Source organism: Eurypyga helias, unplaced genomic scaffold (assembly GCF_000690775.1).
Source record: "Eurypyga helias isolate BGI_N326 unplaced genomic scaffold, ASM69077v1 scaffold43665, whole genome shotgun sequence".
Taxonomy (NCBI): domain Eukaryota; kingdom Metazoa; phylum Chordata; class Aves; order Eurypygiformes; family Eurypygidae; genus Eurypyga; species Eurypyga helias.
Genome location: NW_010251648.1, coordinates 22890 through 41969, shown reverse-complemented (window position 1 = coordinate 41969; position 19080 = coordinate 22890). Strand labels below are relative to the sequence as shown.

Sequence of the window (19080 nt, the reverse complement as noted above, 5' to 3'; positions counted from 1 at the left end):
GTGGGCCACTGCCAAACTCATGGAGTTCAACAAGGCCAAGTGCAAGGTCCTGCACCTGGGTTGGGGCAATCCCAAGCACAAGTACAGGCTGGGTGGAGAGTGGATAGAGAGCAGCCCTGAGGAGAAGGACTTGGGGGTACTGGTTGATGAAAAACTGAACATGAGCCGGCAGTGTGCGCTGGCAGCCCAGAAAGCCAACCGTATCCTGGGCTGTATCCAGAGAAGTGTGGCCAGCAGGTCGAGGGAGGGGATTCTGCCCCTCTACTCTGCTCTGGTGAGACCCCACCTGGAGTGCTGCGTCCAGCTGTGGAGCCCTCAATATCAGAAAGATATGGGCTATATAAGAAGGTTGGAGCGAGTCCAGAGGAGGCCACGAAGATGCTCAGAAGGCTGGAGCACCTCTGCTATGGGGACAGGCTGAGAGAGATGGACTTGTTCAGCCTGGAGAAGAGAACGTTCCGGGGAGATTTTACAGCACCTTCCAGTACCTGAAAAGGCCTACACGGAAGCTGGACACTTTTTACAAGGTCCTGTAGTCATAGGACAAGGGGTAACGATAGATTTAGACTTGACATAAGCAAGAAATTCTTCATGGAGAGGGTGGTGAGGCACTGGAACAGGTTGCCCAGAGAAGCTGTGGATGCCCCATCCCTGGAAGTGTTCAAGGCCAGGCTGGATGTGGCTTTGAGCAACCTGGTCTAGTGGAAAGTGTCCCTGCCCATGGCAGGGGGGGTGGGAATGGGGGATTTTTAAGGTCCCTTCCATCCCAAACCATTCTGTGATTCTCTGGTGTAGCACTTTTCTTAGCCTAATGTGATGAAAGAGAAAAAAAAAATTCCCCATATAACTCAAGGAAGTGTTGTGTAGTAGGGATAAACATGTCACATAAAAAGTGCTATACTGCAGATGTCTAGTAGCAGTAATTTTAGCACTGATATTAGCCAAGGCAATTGGCCAGCATTAAAGCAAAATTGAACAAGGTAATTTGGTTCCCTTAGACTTGCCCAGCTATTAGCTATTTATAGTTTCCCCAGGTCTCTGTCCTTCAGCTCTGAAAAATGCTTTCTGCACCTTCTGGTTTTGCTAGTTGCCCAGTGCTGTACCTGCAGCTTTTCTTAGGCTTCAGCGACAATTAGATATTTGTACTTTCAGAGGGGTACTCAGACAAGTGTCAGACTCTGGATACAGAATCAAGTGTGTTTGCTTTCTGTTTTTTTTCTTTTTTTTTTGTTTTATTTACTGAACGTAATAAAGATACTACCTGTATTTTTTGTTGGCAGACCTTTGTAAGACAGTACTTATTTCATCCTCACCTTCTAATGAGGCATACAGTACATCAAAAATAGCAATTAGTTTCTGTGTGTAGAATTTCACTGTCTTGACATTTTCAGTGCAGTGGTATATATGAGTGGAAATGTGATGCTCATTCCACTTTTCATAATGTGCCACAGTTGTCAGTGGAGTTCTGTCTAACACAATTATGTCGTACTGGGAGTTGTTATTTATCTGTATTTCACAGATGGGGAAAGTGAGACACAGAGTAATTAAGTGACTTAGCTTAAAGGGTTAAAGAAATGGGTGGCAGAAGCAGGAGTGGATTCACGTCTGCTGATGCCCAGTCCACTGCCTGTAGTTGTAAGATCAAATCTAAATGAGTATTTATAGTGGAAAACTGTGCAAGTTCATTATTGCAAATGATCTGATTGTAACCAGACAAAATCAAGCTACAGTAACAGTTTGTATATTCAGAACAAAGCTTAAACATCTGTGCCTGTCTTCCCTCTAATGTGACACAACCTTTGCAGTCATAGACCATGGTTTGTTACTTTTAAAATGCTGTTCTCTTTTGAAGAAGGATTGTGATGTGGAGAAGGTTGCTCGGAAGTCTGATGGAAGCCAAGTAGATGGTGGACAAGGAAACCTGCCTGGCACTAGAAAAATCTATGAGTTCTACAACGCACCAATTGTCAAGTTCTGGTTTCACACGGTAGGTCATCGTGGTAGAACTCGGGTTGCCAAAATGCTCCTTTGATCCTTCAAATACCACGTGATGCTTCTTTTACTTTGCCTAGCATGGATTTGAAGCCACTTAGTGGCTTTCTAACAATTAAGTGAAAAGTTTTCTGCTAGAATCATGGAGATTCATTAAAAACAACCAAAACAACCAAAAACCAATTATAAGGAACAAAAGAAAAAACTGAGCACACAGCTTTTTACAGTGGTTAGTTGCACATGTAGGGGTAGATTTGAAGCTGGCCTTAAATACCTCACAGATTCGTGTCCCTTTAGTCCCTTTCGTGTTTTTTTAGAAACTGTTTCTGAAGGAGGGAATATTAATCTGTAGGAGATCATTTAGTCTAGAGAAATATGCATTTGTTAGATTTATTTTAGTAACTAACCATGTGTCATTAGATCTTAGCATGTTGAGGATCAGGTTGCCTATTGGGGCAGACCACCACATACATAACTTGTTCCTTTAACAGGGTGTGGTTAAGTGCTTTTTAAGTTGTTAATCTATTATCTTAGATAGGTTTATAGTGTGTTCTGTTACCTTTAAAATATGGGCTTTCCACCTAATATTGTTATTCCTGTGTTTTGGAAGGCAGTGATTAACCCACAGTGATTCACGTAGCTTTGAGAATGGTTATGTGTTCCTACAGAAGGTTAGGATAAAAGCATAGCACTGCCTTTCCTTTCAAGTAGCCGTGTACAGATAAAATAACCTGTCTCATATGGGTTTTGGGCCTAGATCAACATACACTTCAATAGTTCATCTTCTCCCTTCTCCCATTTTTTTCAGCACTAAAGCACCAATTTCCAAATGATGTTTAAGTACATTCCCATACAAAATACTTTGGAAAACTGGAATAAAGATTTTGAGCTCAAAAATATGACAGTGTCCCAGTAGTTTGAATACATATAGTTAGGCTAATTGCTTGTTAATAAGTTTGCAGAAATTTATTGGAGATACTTGTGCATTTGGATTATAAACTGTGTGTTTTGTAGATGGCATACATGGCGTTTCTTATGCTCTTCACTTACACTGTGTTGGTGAAGATGGAACCAAAACCGAGTGTGCAAGAGTGGCTTGTTATCATTTATATTTTCAGCACTGCTATTGAAAAAGTCAGGGAGGTAAGCTTTTTCCATTCATGTTTCTCATCTACAGAGGATATGTTATAAATCAGTGAATAGCATAAACCGAAGAATGCCAAATCATGAATTCTTTTTGTAGAGAAGTTAACAGAGAAAGGAATTATATAGGGTGTTTATTTCTGAGAAGTCTAGTATTTGAAGACCAGCACTTGGGCTTTGAAAATGCTTCTTAAGGTTTGTCTTTAAATCTCTGTTTTTCCTAGTAATGTGCTGATTGCTTGAGAGTGATTGTGCTGGACTGAGATTTGGAATCCTGATGTAGACATCTGTTTCTTGATTTTTTTGAGTGGACCATTAGATTTCCTAAAACTAATGTGGAGTTTGTCTTTAGGTATTTACTTGGAGTGTGGACATTGTTATCAAGTAGTGGGTGTTATGTTAGAGTACTTTCCATCAAGTCTTAACTGATCCTCCATAAATGAAACTGGAAAAAAACCCATCCAGTTTTAATACTGGATTCACTGGGCATGGGGATATGATACTCCAGTCTAAATTAAACAAAATTATTTACAGTTTATTAGATCTGACCTTCTGAACACAACTTGTAATCTAACCTAAGGTGGGAACAAATGCAGCTATTTATTTCCCTAATTATTGTATCTGATCGGATATACCTTCACTGTAGAATCGGCACATAGTAAACAATAGTAGTGTGAATTGTCTTTTATCTGACATTTGAAATGCGGCACTTTTAGAGGAATAAAACTGCAGAAAAGCAGTGTCAGTTCTGAGTGAAGGTTGCTGTTAAAACAGATCACGCGGACTCAGTACGAGAGAGGTGAAGGATCGCAGGGGGCAATACAAAGGCAAGAATATATTGAAGCTTGAATAAAAATACAAGTTCTGTGGCTGCATGAGATAAAATCATAAAAATCTACAGAAGGATTGTCTAATTGAGAGAAAAGGTTGAATGTGAAACAGCAATCACTTTGGAAATCACTGTTACGCTGTTGCATCGTGTTGATGGTGGGACAGTGGAAACATCAGCTCTTCTTTCTAGCATTAGCATTTATTGGATATTGAAGTTATGTCTTCTACAGGATTTTCTTTGTCCACATACTAGTTCTGGTTTGTTGGCAAAGACTCTGTAGGACACAGTGTCTTACACGTGCAGCTAATTAACTGCTTAGGGCCTTGTTATATATAACTGCAAACCTCTATTTCTCTAGATTGTATCAACTAATTGTTAAAGCCTTAGGCCCTGATCCTGCAACTAGTTCCTCATGTGAGTTAGTCCAGCTGAATTGAGCAGGATCACTTGTTTACATTAATGTGTTCATATGCGTAAATTCTTGCAGTATCAGGGCATAACATTTAAAAATCTCTCCTTTGCTTGGTACTTATCAGTGTGATCTTACATAGCACTGCATAATTTGCCTCACTTGCACAATGTGCAAGGGTTTTATTTATGGCCTCCCAAAGATTCCACTTTACACATTTGCTCAGTGAAGCTTAAAATCCCTTTGGGGCACCTCACAGTTCAAGGAGTGAACATTCCATTCTTTACCTTGCTATTTACCAGCACTCCTTTTTTTAGCATGTCCTTGCCGGAATACAAGGATCTTTCTTTATATTTTCGGTCTGAAATAAAAGGCATTAGTTATTTTCCCATCAGCAAGGTTAGGTTGGTACTTTCCATCACTTAGGGGCTTTTTTTTTTCGGTTGCAGGTCACGACCATTCCTCTAGAAAATGCGTGTTAATTTATAATGATACCTATGCATACCAGCTCTATGCTGGCTGCTCTTTTCTGCTGAGGAACATGCTCTTTAGTGTATGGACTTATCTCAGAATCTGTTTTTCCTTAGGAAGAGCTAACCTGTTTGGTATAGCGTACTTGAGCAATATGACACTATAGATTAAGTACAAACCTCAATTAACAGTGAATGGCAATATGCAGTACATGGCCCTGGAAAAAAAAAAAAAAGACACATTCCCAAATATCATGAACAAGTTCAGACAAAAAAGGTTAAAGAATGATCTGTGATTTTAATGCAGTTTCATTGGGGTGTTTTTTTTTCCGCATTCTACTCAGGTATTTATCTCAGAACCTGGAAAATTCCGCCAAAAAGTGAAGGTGTGGATTTATGAATACTGGAATTTTACTGATTCTATAGCTATCATCCTGTTTATGATTGGTTTTGGCTTGCGCTGGTCCGACCCCCCTGTTCATACTGCAGGGAGGCTACTTTACTGCTTGGATATAATATTTTGGTACGCTCGGCTCCTTGATCTTTTTGCTGTGAATCAGCATGCTGGTCCATACCTGACAATGATTGGGAAAATGGTAAGTACTGTACTTCAGAGCAATATTTTTGTAGTTAAGTCATCTGTTGAGGAAAGTATAAAGGTGAGAAGTGACAGAAAGGAATGATGGTCAAAGGGAGAGGTCACCTAATAATTCACAGTGAATGTATTACCCGAAGATACCGGGTCTTTCTCTGTTTGTGAGTTGACCATAATCCAGTCTCAGTTTTCTATAATTTATTCATTATTTGAATTTATTCACAAAAGCCATTTTTGCTTCGTTCCTTAGAGAAGGGTTGCATTTGTGTTGAGTTTCTGATCCAGCTTGATAATAGGAGAAAGAAAAATCACTGTCTCTTGCAGACAGGCTCACTACTATAGATAATTCCCCTAGCTCTTAGAAGCTGTCTCATTATTATTTTACATTTTGATTCAAATAGTTATATCCCATTTTAGCAGGCAAAATTTCTCTGAGATCAAAGTTAATTTTTTTTCTCTTTTGGTATAAGAACTGCTGCTGAACTGCTGACTAGTCTTGAGGGACATCTTCAGATTCCCACTGTAATTTCCCTCCGTTATTGGAAACTATCTTATTAATACTTTTATATTCTGTCTTGCATAGTAATTCTGATTCAGTTTTATTTTCACTGCTATTCCTTGCTCTCAGTTTGGAAGAAATACCATGGAGGAAAAGAACCATCATAAGGTCTCTGCATTGCTTAAGATCTTAAGAGGGACATGAGAGGCAAATAGGACTTGTGGCCTTTTTGGTCCAGGATGACTTTAACCTCTATAAAATACTTGGGTATTCCAGGTCATAGAAATAAAGTATTTCTGTTTCCTCCAGCATATTAGATTATTAGCCCTGTTTTTATATTCTGATTTGTAAAAGAAGTGATTGATACTCTTCCCCAAAATGTATGTCTCCTTTACATATAATTAACACAGCTAATTCTTTCATGCCAACATGTCTTCCAGACAGCAAACATGTTCTATATTGTGGTCATGATGGCCATAGTCCTACTGAGTTTTGGAGTGTCACGAAAGGCAATCCTTTCACCAGAGGAGCCTCCTTCTTGGACTCTGGCACGAGATATTGTATTTCAGCCCTACTGGATGATGTTTGGTGAGGTCTATGCTGGAGAAATAGATGGTAGGTAATTTTCATAATACAGCTCAATATCTTAAATTTAAATATGTGCAGAAACATGTCCACTTTGGGCTACTAGAGTTTTGACCACATATTGAGTCTATTCTTTCTCAAAGAATTCTGATTCCAGTACATACATGTCCTTAGTGAATAATACTGCATGAATAAATGTGAGAATATTATGTTCTCTGGTAAAAATAAAGATTAAACTTTAAATCCTTTAAATTTAACTGTTCAAATGAGGTATATTGCAAAGCTTGAAGCAAAGCACATAGGAACTAGTACTAAGCTGGTTCATGGTCAGGGGATCTGGCAGTGGAATGAGTTTCCAATTAGATGATTGCAAAGCTGCTGATCTCTTGGAGAGAAGACTACAAATTTGCCTGAAAGGAAGAAAGAGTAAAGAGAAAACAAAAAAAGAAAAATAATAAAGAAAAATTATTTTTCGTCATAGTAAAGTATTAGTTACCTGGCATCATTCTTAAACAAATAAACCAGTTGAACATAGGAAAAGTAGAACCAGTCAATGCAAATAGGAAAAATACTGTATCATGGTTATGGCTTAGGCCTTGTAAGAGAAGAACTAGTCACGCCAGGTGGTATTTCATCATCACAGATGGAAACCACTCTTCTGCTGCTAAGTGATGGATACAAGTGAAACAGTCCCTAAATTAAAAAAGTGATGAAGACTATTCTGTTTCTAGCTGGGGCAAATGAGGAGCACAAGCCGTTGCTATGCTCTGCTCTGATGTCCATGCTAACCATGCTCTGTATGTCCTTCACTTTCAGTCTGCGAAACCAATGAAGACTGTCCTCCTGGCTCGTTCCTCACACCGTTCCTCCAAGCTGTCTACCTCTTTGTGCAGTACATCATCATGGTCAACTTGCTTATTGCTTTCTTCAAGTAGGTACCATGTTGTATTGCTGCAATAGCAACTAATACATGTTCTACCAACACTTCTGCAAAAGACTTCCACCAAAAATGTCCCAGCAGGGGCATGTTGATGGTGTTTGTTACCCTGTCTTCCATGAGGGTCTGGTGAATAAAAAAAGAACAGTGGAAGCGAGAGGGTAGAAGGAAGGGGATGGTAAACAGACACCTAAACTGTTCTGCCATTTAAACAGAATCTGACTCTGTGAAAGTGGACAACTTCAGCTGGCAAACAAGCAACTTTAGTTCAGCTCTGAAGTAACTGTCCTTTGTTCCCAAAAGTAGTTGTGTTTGTTGTGCTGAGAGCCTGTTGATCATAGGGTAGCCCAGGATTTAAATTTACATATAAGTGGAGAAGGTATTCAGGGGAAGAGGATAATGACTTTATAGAGCAGGCTTTTCCTTTAGGAAATAATTTGAAAATTCCTGTTGTTTGGTGCAATTTGATATGACCTAGGCTGAAATATAACTGTAGTTTTTAACTGTCTGCCTTTTAATGCCTGATGCCAGAATAGGAGGGGTCTTTATAGTAATTCTACAGTAATTCATTGTAATTCTATAGTCATCAATCAGTGTCTTTTGTAGTAATTCTAACCTTCCAAGCTTTAACAGGAAAACCTGTGTAGTGGATCAAGTTATGTAAAATATTAGTAAAGAGCAGTCTAACACAAGTGGTTAATTATTTTTTCCTAGAGTTCTAGTATTTCTGGGGGAGAAAAAATCAGCTGTGGGTTAAAAAAAATTCAAATGAAGAAATGTAGTGATTAATATTCAAGAAAACTGAATGATCAAAACTCATTCAATTCCCACTTCCAATTAGAAATCCCTTTCCTGAAATTGTGGCAAGGCATCAAATTTCTTTCTTTCTTTTTTTTTTTTTTTTAATACACAGCTGTGAAATTGTAATTTGAATTATTTCTAGATTTAAACCTTCAGCAATGATGATATGCTAAATCTTCTGCCTAGTGATTTGATTGTTCCAGAAGTGGGACCAAAAATGGGTATGAGCAATATATTTAATTATGCTCCCAGAAGGAAAGCTGATGTTTTTGTCATGATATGCTGGGTGTGTAGTACGATGGGGCAGGTGAAATTGGAGTGCCAGAAACCACAAAGTTGCTTTCCTGTACTTGGGTCTGTGATACAGGACATTATTCAGTGCAACAGCAGTCACGCGTAGTAACACCACGGCTCCAAAGGGCACCCTGCAGAAGATTTCCTCATGTAGCTGCCTCTTGCAGCAAGTGTTTTGTTTAGGGGGAGTGCCCTGAAGAACAGCGGAACCGTTTTGTTAACAGTCTTCCCTTAGCCTGACTCCTACATTTAATCCAGTCTGAAGAGGCAGACAATGTTGAATTCTCAGTTAGGCTGTATATTAAAGTTTAAATAATCTGGCTGAGATTTCAAAGCCACTTCAGGGATATTTTTTGCCCAGTTCCCGTTAATGTGAATGGGAATTGGATCTCCAAAGCCGTTAGGCAGCTTTGAAGATCTCATTCTCAGTGCACTAGGTGCAGGCACATGCTGCTGCTTTGTTAAATGAAAGTTGCTAAGCTGATTTACCTCACTGGAGGGATGGGACTTTTCTTCAGTGTCAAATTAGATCTGTAGACAAGCATCTCATGCTGTACTGAGAGTATTCCTCACAGGAGTGTTTCACCCTCCTTCCCCCTCTATCTCTCTTCCCAGTAATGTTTACTATGATTTGAAATCCATATCGAACAAGCTCTGGAAGTACAACCGGTATCGCTACATTATGACCTACCATGAAAAGCCATGGCTTCCTCCACCTTTCATCCTCCTGAGCCACTTTGGACTTCTGATGAACCGCATCTTCTGCCATCGGCCCCCAAATGAGCTGGATCAAGAGGAAGGCGATGTTGGCCTAAGTAAGCAGAGCTAAGCTAGGGACCAAAGGGAATAGCTGATGAGGAATGTTTTGCCAGCCTCCCATCTATCTAGAGCTCAGTTTCTTGAAAAAAAACCAAAGAGATTCCCTGCATTGGAAGCTGTTTTTATTTGCAAAACTGAATTTAACCTGCCTGTCTGAGAAGTCTTGTAGGAAAAAGTGACTAGGGGAATGGTTTGTTTTGTGTTTGTCTTTGTCTGTGTTAGTTACTGTATATCAATCAAGATACATCACTACTCTGGGCTGAAATAAAGTGACAGCAGCTTTTTCTGTAGGATGGAGAAGCTTTATTTTGCAAGAAAGTGAACAATACCGGAGGTATGTGTTTCTGTGCATTTGTCATGAAAAGACCAACAATTCCTTTTTAATTGCCTGGAGAAAGTAACCAGAGCCTGAGGACAGAGGAGATCCAGTGATGGCAGATGTGGAGAGTGAGCACAGGGGCTTCCCAACGCCTCACTGCATCCTTCCCTTTGTGCACCTGTTCACCACTGCACCTTAACCCCACCTCCCTCACCCTTCTCAGCTTCTAGGGTCTTTCCGAATGCCTCTTTAAGGCGATGACAGTTCTCTGTCCCACTGTGGCCGGCTCCAGGAGCTCTGCCAGGAGCAGCCCTAGCTATTGCCGAGAGGGGACCACAAGATGTTGGGATGGGAATGAATACTCCATAGCAGTGGGGCTTGGTGGTTGGTGGGGTGAGGCAGGAGAATAGGGAGGAGGAGCCGTAACCTTATCTAAACAACACAGGGGAGCATTCATCCATAGTCTTACACAGCCTTATCCTTTCTGATGCAACGTACATCCTTGATGCCTAATAACAGAATTGAGCAGACACTGCCTAGGTTATGCTTAACTTAAGATTTTCTGTGCTGCACATGAATCCCTGAGGATATCTGGCACACTAACAGGTGGTTACGGAGTTAAAAAATGGGCTTAACTAATCAATGCTGAGCTGCTTTTCTGCTGCTCCCAGGCTCAGCTCCTATGTCATGACTGGATACATCAGCCTGCCTTTGAAGTATCACTGATTATTTTATATGCATGCGTAGTGTAAGTCACTGGTGTAGCATGGAGGGTGTCTTACTTACAAGGTGCATTAGGCGCGAGGAAAACTGAAATACTGCTTAGCACATCTCAAAGTCCTTGGATAGAAGAGAGTTCACTACTCTCAGAAGGAGTATTTTTTTCCTGTTTATATACCTTTGTGTCCCTTCTGTAGATGCCTATGATTGCTTGGTAAAGTTTATTCTATTTAAATTTCGGTGTGGTTGTAATTAACTAGTTTTAGCAATGAGGATCCAGCGCCACCCTGTGGAAAACCAATGAAAATAACAATGTACACAGTAGAATCTCGGAGGCAAGAACACGAATGGGTTAGTGCGGGGAAAAGAGTCTAGGATGTGATCAAGTCTCATTCGTAGTGAGAGAGGGACCCCAGAAAACTGCGGGGGGCTTCCCTGCCTAGCTGTGTGCTGCAGCCAGGTACTACATGCCTGTAGCAAATGCTGCCGTGTCGCATGGCACAGATAACCCTCCCCCCTAGCAAGTACAGTGAGGACTCTGGTATGTAAAAAAGGAAAGAAAAAAGGAGCTTGGAAGATGTGGATTTTGGATCAGAGAAGCAGCTTTCCACCGTATGCCTTTGTTTGTACTGACTTATAATTGATCTGTTCTCTCAGAAGTCTTGGTATGCTAGAAGAACAGCATCATGAGCAGCTCAAGCTGTGGAGTTTTAAACTTTTGAATGTGTTCTTTTTCACCCAGCAATCTCTTAATGTTTCATACATTTGAATATGTGAAGCAATTAGATGAAAAAAAGCTTTGTAGCGTTGAGTACCTGAAAGGACTGTAGTCTGTATAGGTGACTATACCTATATGAATGCTGGTACCAAATTACAGTGAAATCTTTCTAAGTCTTACATGTCTGTATCTAAGTCCTGTGAGTCACACATGTGTAACAAAATACAGGAAAAAGTCTGTGACAAAATGCATCTTTGTGAGCAGACATTTGGGTATGTACTTTTAAGGCTTTAAACTAAGTACACCGGAATTTTTGTCAGTGTCATTTTGCTGCCAATCTAAGGAAAGATAAAAAACCATATTTACATGTATTTGGCATGTTGAATTTTTATACATAAGCCCAAATTCATGGAGTTAGGTCTGATTCATTCTTGTCAAGGGAGAGGGAGGAAACCTGTTGGGGCAGCATTCATTTTTTCTCATGGATGTTGCATTTATCAGCATGCTTCATACCAACTCCTACCTCCTTTGTGCAGAGCTGTACCTGAGTGATGAGGAGTTAAAGAAGCTCCATGACTTCGAGGAACAATGTGTGGAAAAATATTTTCATGAGAAGAACGAAAGCCTGAGTTCTAGTGACAGTGAAAGGATCCGTCTGACCACAGAGAGGTGTGTTTTGCTGTGAGTTGGTGCTTGTTGTATACATCTGCCATATAAAAAGACTGTGATACGGTAATGCTTTTGGAACAGGCTATTCCCACTCTGAAGATGAGGAGCAGTAACACTCAAAGTCCTTGCTAATTTAATGGAAGTCTGATGTACCTGTTTGGGCTACATGGCAGGCTTGACTGGGTAGTCTTGCTGGCAGAATCACATCCCGAGGTGTCTGCGGTGTGCAGGTGGTTAAGGGTGTTGAGTAAGGGGTTGCTCTGTTTCACCTTTGCAGACCATGAGAACATGCTGGAGTACAGCATGCAATACATACTTTTGTTTAAAGGCTTAGCAGTGTAGGAACGCTGTGAGAGTATTGTTTGTGACTGAGTATAATGGTTGTTTACAGAAATAACCATATAACCACCGTAGCATTATCTGCAGTGTAATGTCTTGGTTTGCAAAATATCAATACACAAGTGTCAACATGGTTTCAAAACTCTCAATATTTGCCTACATTAGCTTTCTGTTGAAAGCAATGGCAAAGCTGCCATTAAATTTAATGAGAAGAGTTAAAGAAAGTGAGCACTATAAAAAGTCTTACTGAATGCCAATGCTGATCTCATCACATAAATTTGCTATGCCTAGAAAAAGATAGCCTCTTAATCTTTGCCTGTTCATAATCTTATTTTCTGCACACTAAGACAAAACACACAAGCAAAATGAATGTCCTTTGTAAAAGAAATAAAATAGATAGCTTTGTTCAAACGCTGCAGAATCTATTACAGCAAGATTCCATTTAGTGGATAAACACAGATATAGAAAGGCATTTTTTTCTGAGTGCAAAGGTAAAACACACTTCACAGCATTGCATAACATTAATACAAGAAATTAATTTAGATTAATAAAATATTTTGGAACACTGGTCTTCGATTTTATCCAGCTGTTGGTTAAATGCTACATTTTTTAGTTACTCAGTGACAAAGGAAATGAGCAGCTTCTGCATATTGCCTGCAGCTAGTTTATCATTGACTTCGTGACAGAGCACCAGAGAGGGTATCTTCAGGAAACATGAAGATAATGATTTGGTTACAATGATATCATTCCAGCCCAAGAAGTTCTTGCAGTTTCACTGGGGATTTGAAGACCATAAAAAAAGGCTTTACTTTTTGGGCAGTTGAATTTTACCTGAAGATAACTGATGACATCAGCCATACAGAATCTGTTCCCAGAGGCCAAATAGGTTATTGGGAAGACCTTTTTCCCAGCAGTCTCCAGTATTTGAGAAGTGCAATTATATCTGCAGGATTGTGTGAGCCTTGTCCTTCTCATGCTTGCACAAGAAGTGTAGACATGCAAAATGGGTGACTGACAAGAAGTATATGTTACAGAATTTTACATTTACAGCAATAGCCAATGCAGCATTTCCAAAACTGTGTTCTGCTGTCCATGATTTAGTAGTTCTCTGGCAAGGAATGGACATTAATAGGAAAATAACAGTTTTTAAAATAGATACTCCTTGAGCAAAAAGCCTGTTTCCTTGAAAGTCACTGGCTGTCGGCCCAGAAGTCTGAATGACATGTTGTAAGTCTGGATTGGTTTTGTCAAATATAGATATTCATGGGAATGGAATTCACCACTGAAAAAAAAAAAAATAAAAGGCTGTCTAAAAAGCTGACTTTTTGAAATGTGTTAATGGCTTCCTTCATCACCTGGCAAACAGAAGTAAAGATCTGTGTTTTGTTATTTTAATTATCGCTTCTTTTTCCACGTAGGGTAGAGGAGATGTTTCTGCAGCTTAAAGAAGTACATGAGAAGGTATTTTATATCAAGGAGTCTTTACTCTCCTTGGACAGCCAGCTAGGACATTTGCAAGACCTGTCTGCCTTGACAGTGGACATCCTAAAAGTGCTCTCAGCTGTGGACACCTTGCAGGTGGAAGAAGCCTTACTGGCTGACACAAAACATCAGACCTGTAGGAAGCTGCCCCACAGCTGGAGCAATGCACTTTATTCCAAGACCTTGAGCAGCCTGGAATGTTTGTATGACAAGAAGTACCACTACTACAGCATGCCACCCTCCCTCTTACGGAGCTTGGTACGGAGTCAGTGGCCATCAGAGTGCAAAGACCACATATTGAAGACTGAGAGCAACAAGGTCGTAGAAGATAGTTCTCAAAAGATAGAAATAGAAAGTGACACACTTACTTCAGGAGTATCTTCAGAGACTAAGTCAACCCCTAGATATGGACAATTTTTGCTGGTGCCCCCTGACCATCAGAGAGGGTCTTTCTCTGAGGATGGCACCTTAAATTTGTCCTTTTTGAGCAGTCCTGCCAAGTACAGGGATGATTCATTCAAAGATGAACTGCAAAGTAGCATTGTGGTACAGCAAAACTTACAGAGTGTCAGCCTCATTGGAAAAGAGCCAGAAGGTTATCAGTGGAGCCAGAGAGACTTTGTTATTCACTTGCCATCAGAAAAGACTGATGCTGTAGAGGCTGATCATCCTCTGGATCTCTCGTCTTCGCTGGGTGTTGAAGAGAGGGCTGCACCCCCTTGTGATGACAGGGAAGAAGCTGAAGGTGGCTATGTGAACTGGGGATTCTCTGAAGGTGATGAAAAAGGAGTTTTCAGTTCAGGGAAGAAAGAAAAGAAGGCCCCGTGCATGCATTCCACCTATAACAGTGACTGCAACTGCACAGGTAGTCCTCCCAGGCATGTCCAGATAAGAGAATCAAAGTCCTTCTCCTACAACTCTGACAGATCACGTAACAGCAGCAGCATCTCTCGGAATAAGCTAAAACGCAGCACCTCCTTCTGGATCAGCCCACTCTGGAGGGACTGGAGTTTCTGCAGGAGCAACAGTTTACAGTTCCCTAAGAAAGAGAAAAGAGAGAAAACCTGCAAAGCCATAAGTGGTAATTATAATGCACTACATCTGTACTGTATCTTTTACTGGGGAGCCCAGGGCATTATAAATATGTTTTCTTTGCACCCAGGAGGTATCGGCTGCAGCTGAGGGTAGTAGCAGGATCCAGACTTACTCCACTTTCTTTGTGCTGAATCTGACTGCTGTAGGGAATTTCTGAAATGTGTCTGGTATCCAGGCTGCACCAAGCTTGTTTGTCAGCCAGCCTGATTCTCCCCATCTCACAGGATCCCTATGGCTGTGGCTACACAGCCAGGGTGAATGGGGAGGGACTGTGCTCACTCCAGGGAAGTCTGCCCTGGGGATCCAATGCAAGGGTTGTAGGAGCCAAAATAAATTACACAATCCTGTAGAGATACATTAGCAATACCATAGGTCAGATGGATGTATGGAGAATGAAGAGGTATATATTTTTCTAGCCAGTTTAAAAGCCTGCCTCTCCACCACCGAGTTCGCTTACCAACAGCTAAGATGTAGCAGATTCCAGTTCTAAGTATGAATAGTATGAGATGATGGATAACATTTGTTGTTTTATATCTTGTGATGGTGCACATCTTTGCACTGAACTGCATGAGTATTAGCTTTGGATGCCACAAGCCTTTCTCAGCTGGCTTTGGAGATCTGCCAACCCTCAGTCTGATCAGATCTTCTCTCGGTAAACAAAAGCTCTGTAGCTTAATGGTGTTTTTTGACTCTTTCTTTTTAGTCTTTAAGATCCAGTGAGCTACACCACAGTGAGGCAACAAAAGCAAACCAACAAAACAGAGACAGAAAATCTGGGAGAGGAAAGAAGAATCAAAAACCCCTTCAGGTGCCGGTATGTGCAGATGCAAGAGAATCACATGTCCCACAGCTGCCTTTTTCATTCATTAAAAGGAGTTCTGCAGTGTGGCTTAGTTGAAAACGTATACATTTAAAATGCTGCACACAAATTGGGGTGTCTTTTTTTGTGTGTCTGGCTTTGGTTTCATTTCCCATGTTTTTGAATATATGGTATTTCAGTTTTGAACATGTGGGGAGTCTATGGGTTTTGCTAGGTAGTATACCAGGGATATTAGTGATTTTATACTGAAAGTCCTTGCACTTTAGCTGACATAAGTGCTTGTAGGTGCTTCATATGATCTAGGATAGACTGAAGGAGTGGTGAGCAATTCCCAGGCAGTGTGCCACTGTAAAAAAGCAAGCCAGGCCTCCTGATGTTGGTCCCTGCCTCCAAAAGTCCTACAGTGTTTTCTCTGAATCCATCTAACATTTAGCCCATTGCAGAGACCATATTGATTGTGTCCTATGTATGGGGCAACTTTCATAAGTGTATGTATGTGTACATATATATAAATCTATTTATATTGTTATAAAGAGATTCCCAGGATCTTTGTCAGCTGGAAAGTGTTATCTCTGTTAATGAGATGAAAGCTGAAGACTTGTTTACATAACATGCTCAGGTCAGCAACAGATCTTAGACTTGAACTTGGAGACCTAATACCTTTGAAGGTATTCTGAGGGACTTCTAACTTTGTTTTAAAGAGCTGTAGTGCTAGATCTTTCATAGGTAGTATTTACTAGACAGAAGCAGTATCTTCTGCAGGTTGTAACAAAAATGGGAAGATCTGTTTCTCAGTTGGGAGCGAGTTTGTTCATTGGCATTTCAGTGATCCTCTGTCAGAGGAACTGCAGAGGTGCTAGTCATCCTATAAATTGAATGTTGTTTTGTCTGTGTCTTGCCAGGTGATTAGAGTGGATGATTGTCCCCAGAACACCCAAGTGAGCTCAGAGCCCGCAGAGATCAATGTCTGGAATGAGCAAGAGAAACACAGCAAGAACTGGCTCACGGTGTCTAATTTCAGTCAGCAAAGTATGTGATGTTTTGCGGACGGTGAAATTCAGAACAGCTTTGGAAAAGAAGCAGTAAATAAAAATTCACTAATTTCAAAGTGTCATCCACCACTTTCACCTCATGGCATGATTGAATTAGGATGCAGGCACACACGACTTGGTTATTTGCTCTGTCCTTTCAGAGACAGAGGGACACAGGTTAGATGGAACGCCAGTTAAATCTTTCCGTGAGTGCTACCTGTCTCGCATGTGGGAGATGGCAGAGTACTAATCCTCAGAAATAAGTGAGAAGCGAGGAGGATGATACCCTTGTCTCTTCTCCTGAGGTGTCTTCTGAAGTGGCATCCTGGCTAATTGCAAAAATAAACTCTCTTGTGAATTTCTCAGGGCATTTACACTCACAGGCAGTGCTGTGATACGGAGTCTGCTGGCAGATCCTCTGCATGAATTATTCATTACTCATGGCTCAGAAAGACATCCTCCAAAGGGAAGAAATGAATTCTGTATCATCTCTCTTGGAATGAAAAGGGAATAGCATTCTTACTCTCCTTTTAGTAATTCCCCCACTCTTTCATTCTCAGAAATCCTTTGCGTAGTTCATCTTATCTTTCAGCTTTGCTGTGATGCAGCTCACTGGCTTCATCCTGTGAGCTTCTGGGAGAAGCACCAGGGAATGCTGTGATGCAGCACAGTGTGGTCTGAGAAGGGCTGTGCTCCTCCAAAATCTGCTGACAGGGAATGGAAACAGTCTGTTTTAACCCTATGAAATTCTGTTACTGCTTCTATAACCTATTTTGTGTTTTCTGGGGCAATATGGTGTATAGGTGCTTATTTTGCAGCAGTGCCTAAGTGTTTGGTTTGTAGCAGTCAAGCTGTTCAGTTACACTCTGGAAATAGCTGACACCTGCTCTTTTGGCTAGGTTTGGAACGTCTCAGTTACATGCACCAGAAAATGAAAACTCAAGACATCAGTAGGCACACCATACCATTCAGTGATTACCTGAAGCATTCTCAAGAGGTAAGATTGCACATCCTAGTCCATAGTTTTGGCTGGGAGGAGCCCAGGGTAGCTCTGCTGACATCCCTGGGCTTGCCACTGCAGGTTCTTTGTCATGAAATACCTCTTGAGAGATGAGCAACTTCATTGTTTGCTGGCACAGCGCATGTATGCGAGTAAATGAATAATGTAACAGCTGTTAACACTCTATTATGATTATTGAAGTAGGATATTAAATTATTGAATAACAGAGTGGTTCTGAGTATGAAGAAGTTGGTCAGAAATGATGCATGTGTTGATGTTTCATTAAGCAAGGAGTGGGCACACAGCTTGTCTTGAACCTGTGGGCAGGGTTGATTAGCAGTGTGAAGTAAATTTTGGAAGGTTAGCTACATAGCTCTTAATCTATCACACAGATGCAGTTATTTCTTGAAAAGTGGGAGTTAAATATTGATAATAATTTCAAAGTTTAGTCTTTTTAACCACTGGCTTATAAACACCATATCTTATTACTTATCAGAATTAATTTGCAGCTTCTTAATGTTAGGGTGCTCTGCTTATGTAAATCAACGTAGGCTCATTGACTTTGATGGAGCTAGACCAATCTATATTTCCTGAAGACTGGGGGAAGGAATCTGGATTATAGATACTTCCATCTGTTTTAAAATGGTGTAGCTAAGGGAAGAAAATGCAGCTTACACTACATTGTGTAAGGGTATCTCAGAGGTAGGAAAGGAGAGTAAGTTACAAGGGTTAATGGGTTTACATTGAAAAGAGGGTAGATTCAGACTGGGCATCAGGAAGCAGTTCTTCCTGGGACGGTGGTGAAGCACTGGAACAGGGTGCCCAGAGAAGCTGTGGATGCCCCATCCCTGGATGTCTTCAAGGCCAGGCTGGATGAGGCTTTGCGCAACCTGGTCTAGTGGAAGGTGTCCCTGCCCATGGCAGGGGGGTTGGAACTAGATGATCTTTAAGGTCCCTTCCATCCCAAACCATTCTGTGATTCTGTGAAATGAATAAAGAATAAATAAAGAAAATTAACTGTAAAATAATAATTTTTCTCTTGCTTTTACAACAGCAGCCTTCCTTGCCTGTTTTACTTGCAATACTCTTGGTTTTTAAAGTGGTGATCTTTAAAACCCTAGCTTATTTTTCACTGTAAATGCAATGAGTTGCCTTTTTTTTTAAGGAGTAAAAATAAACCAGATAGTTTCTGCTCTGCTGTTCTCAGTGATGTAGAATTTGAATCCCAAATACCAGGAAAGAGAGCTTGAATCTAAATTTTAAAAATGGTATCTTTTTGTATGGAGGAGTGGGGAGAGAGAGAGAGAGAGAGAGAGAGAAATAAAAATAAATTTACTGATTTTGTATTCTGCAAAACCTGAGCTTGGAGTCCAGATCAATAAGTCTTTGAAATGTGAAACACAGGGTCAGACAAGCAAAATACAGGTACAGTCAGGGAAACTGTGTGAAGAGACCAAGTAATCTGATGCTTCAAAACTCATATTAAGATGTCTTGGGTAAAAGGCAAGTTC

The 19080-nt window shown here is 40.6% G+C and overlaps 1 protein-coding gene across 1 annotated transcript in view; it reads left to right on the top strand.

Annotated features, from left to right (window-relative positions):
- The window catches only part of TRPM6 (transient receptor potential cation channel, subfamily M, member 6), a gene marked incomplete at its 5' end in the record, with an annotated part of 46836 nt that overhangs the window by 9169 nt on the left and 18587 nt on the right, over nt 1–19080 (top strand). The window contains 11 exons of the mRNA XM_010152093.1: nt 1853–1987; nt 3007–3135; nt 5191–5442; nt 6381–6555; nt 7342–7456; nt 9173–9372; nt 11670–11802; nt 13560–14442; nt 15485–15532; nt 16441–16567; nt 17469–17566. Of these exons, the coding sequence (XP_010150395.1) occupies nt 1853–1987; nt 3007–3135; nt 5191–5442; nt 6381–6555; nt 7342–7456; nt 9173–9372; nt 11670–11802; nt 13560–14442; nt 15485–15532; nt 16441–16567; nt 17469–17566 (2295 nt within the window). The remainder of the gene's footprint in view (nt 1–1852; nt 1988–3006; nt 3136–5190; nt 5443–6380; nt 6556–7341; nt 7457–9172; nt 9373–11669; nt 11803–13559; nt 14443–15484; nt 15533–16440; nt 16568–17468; nt 17567–19080) is intronic.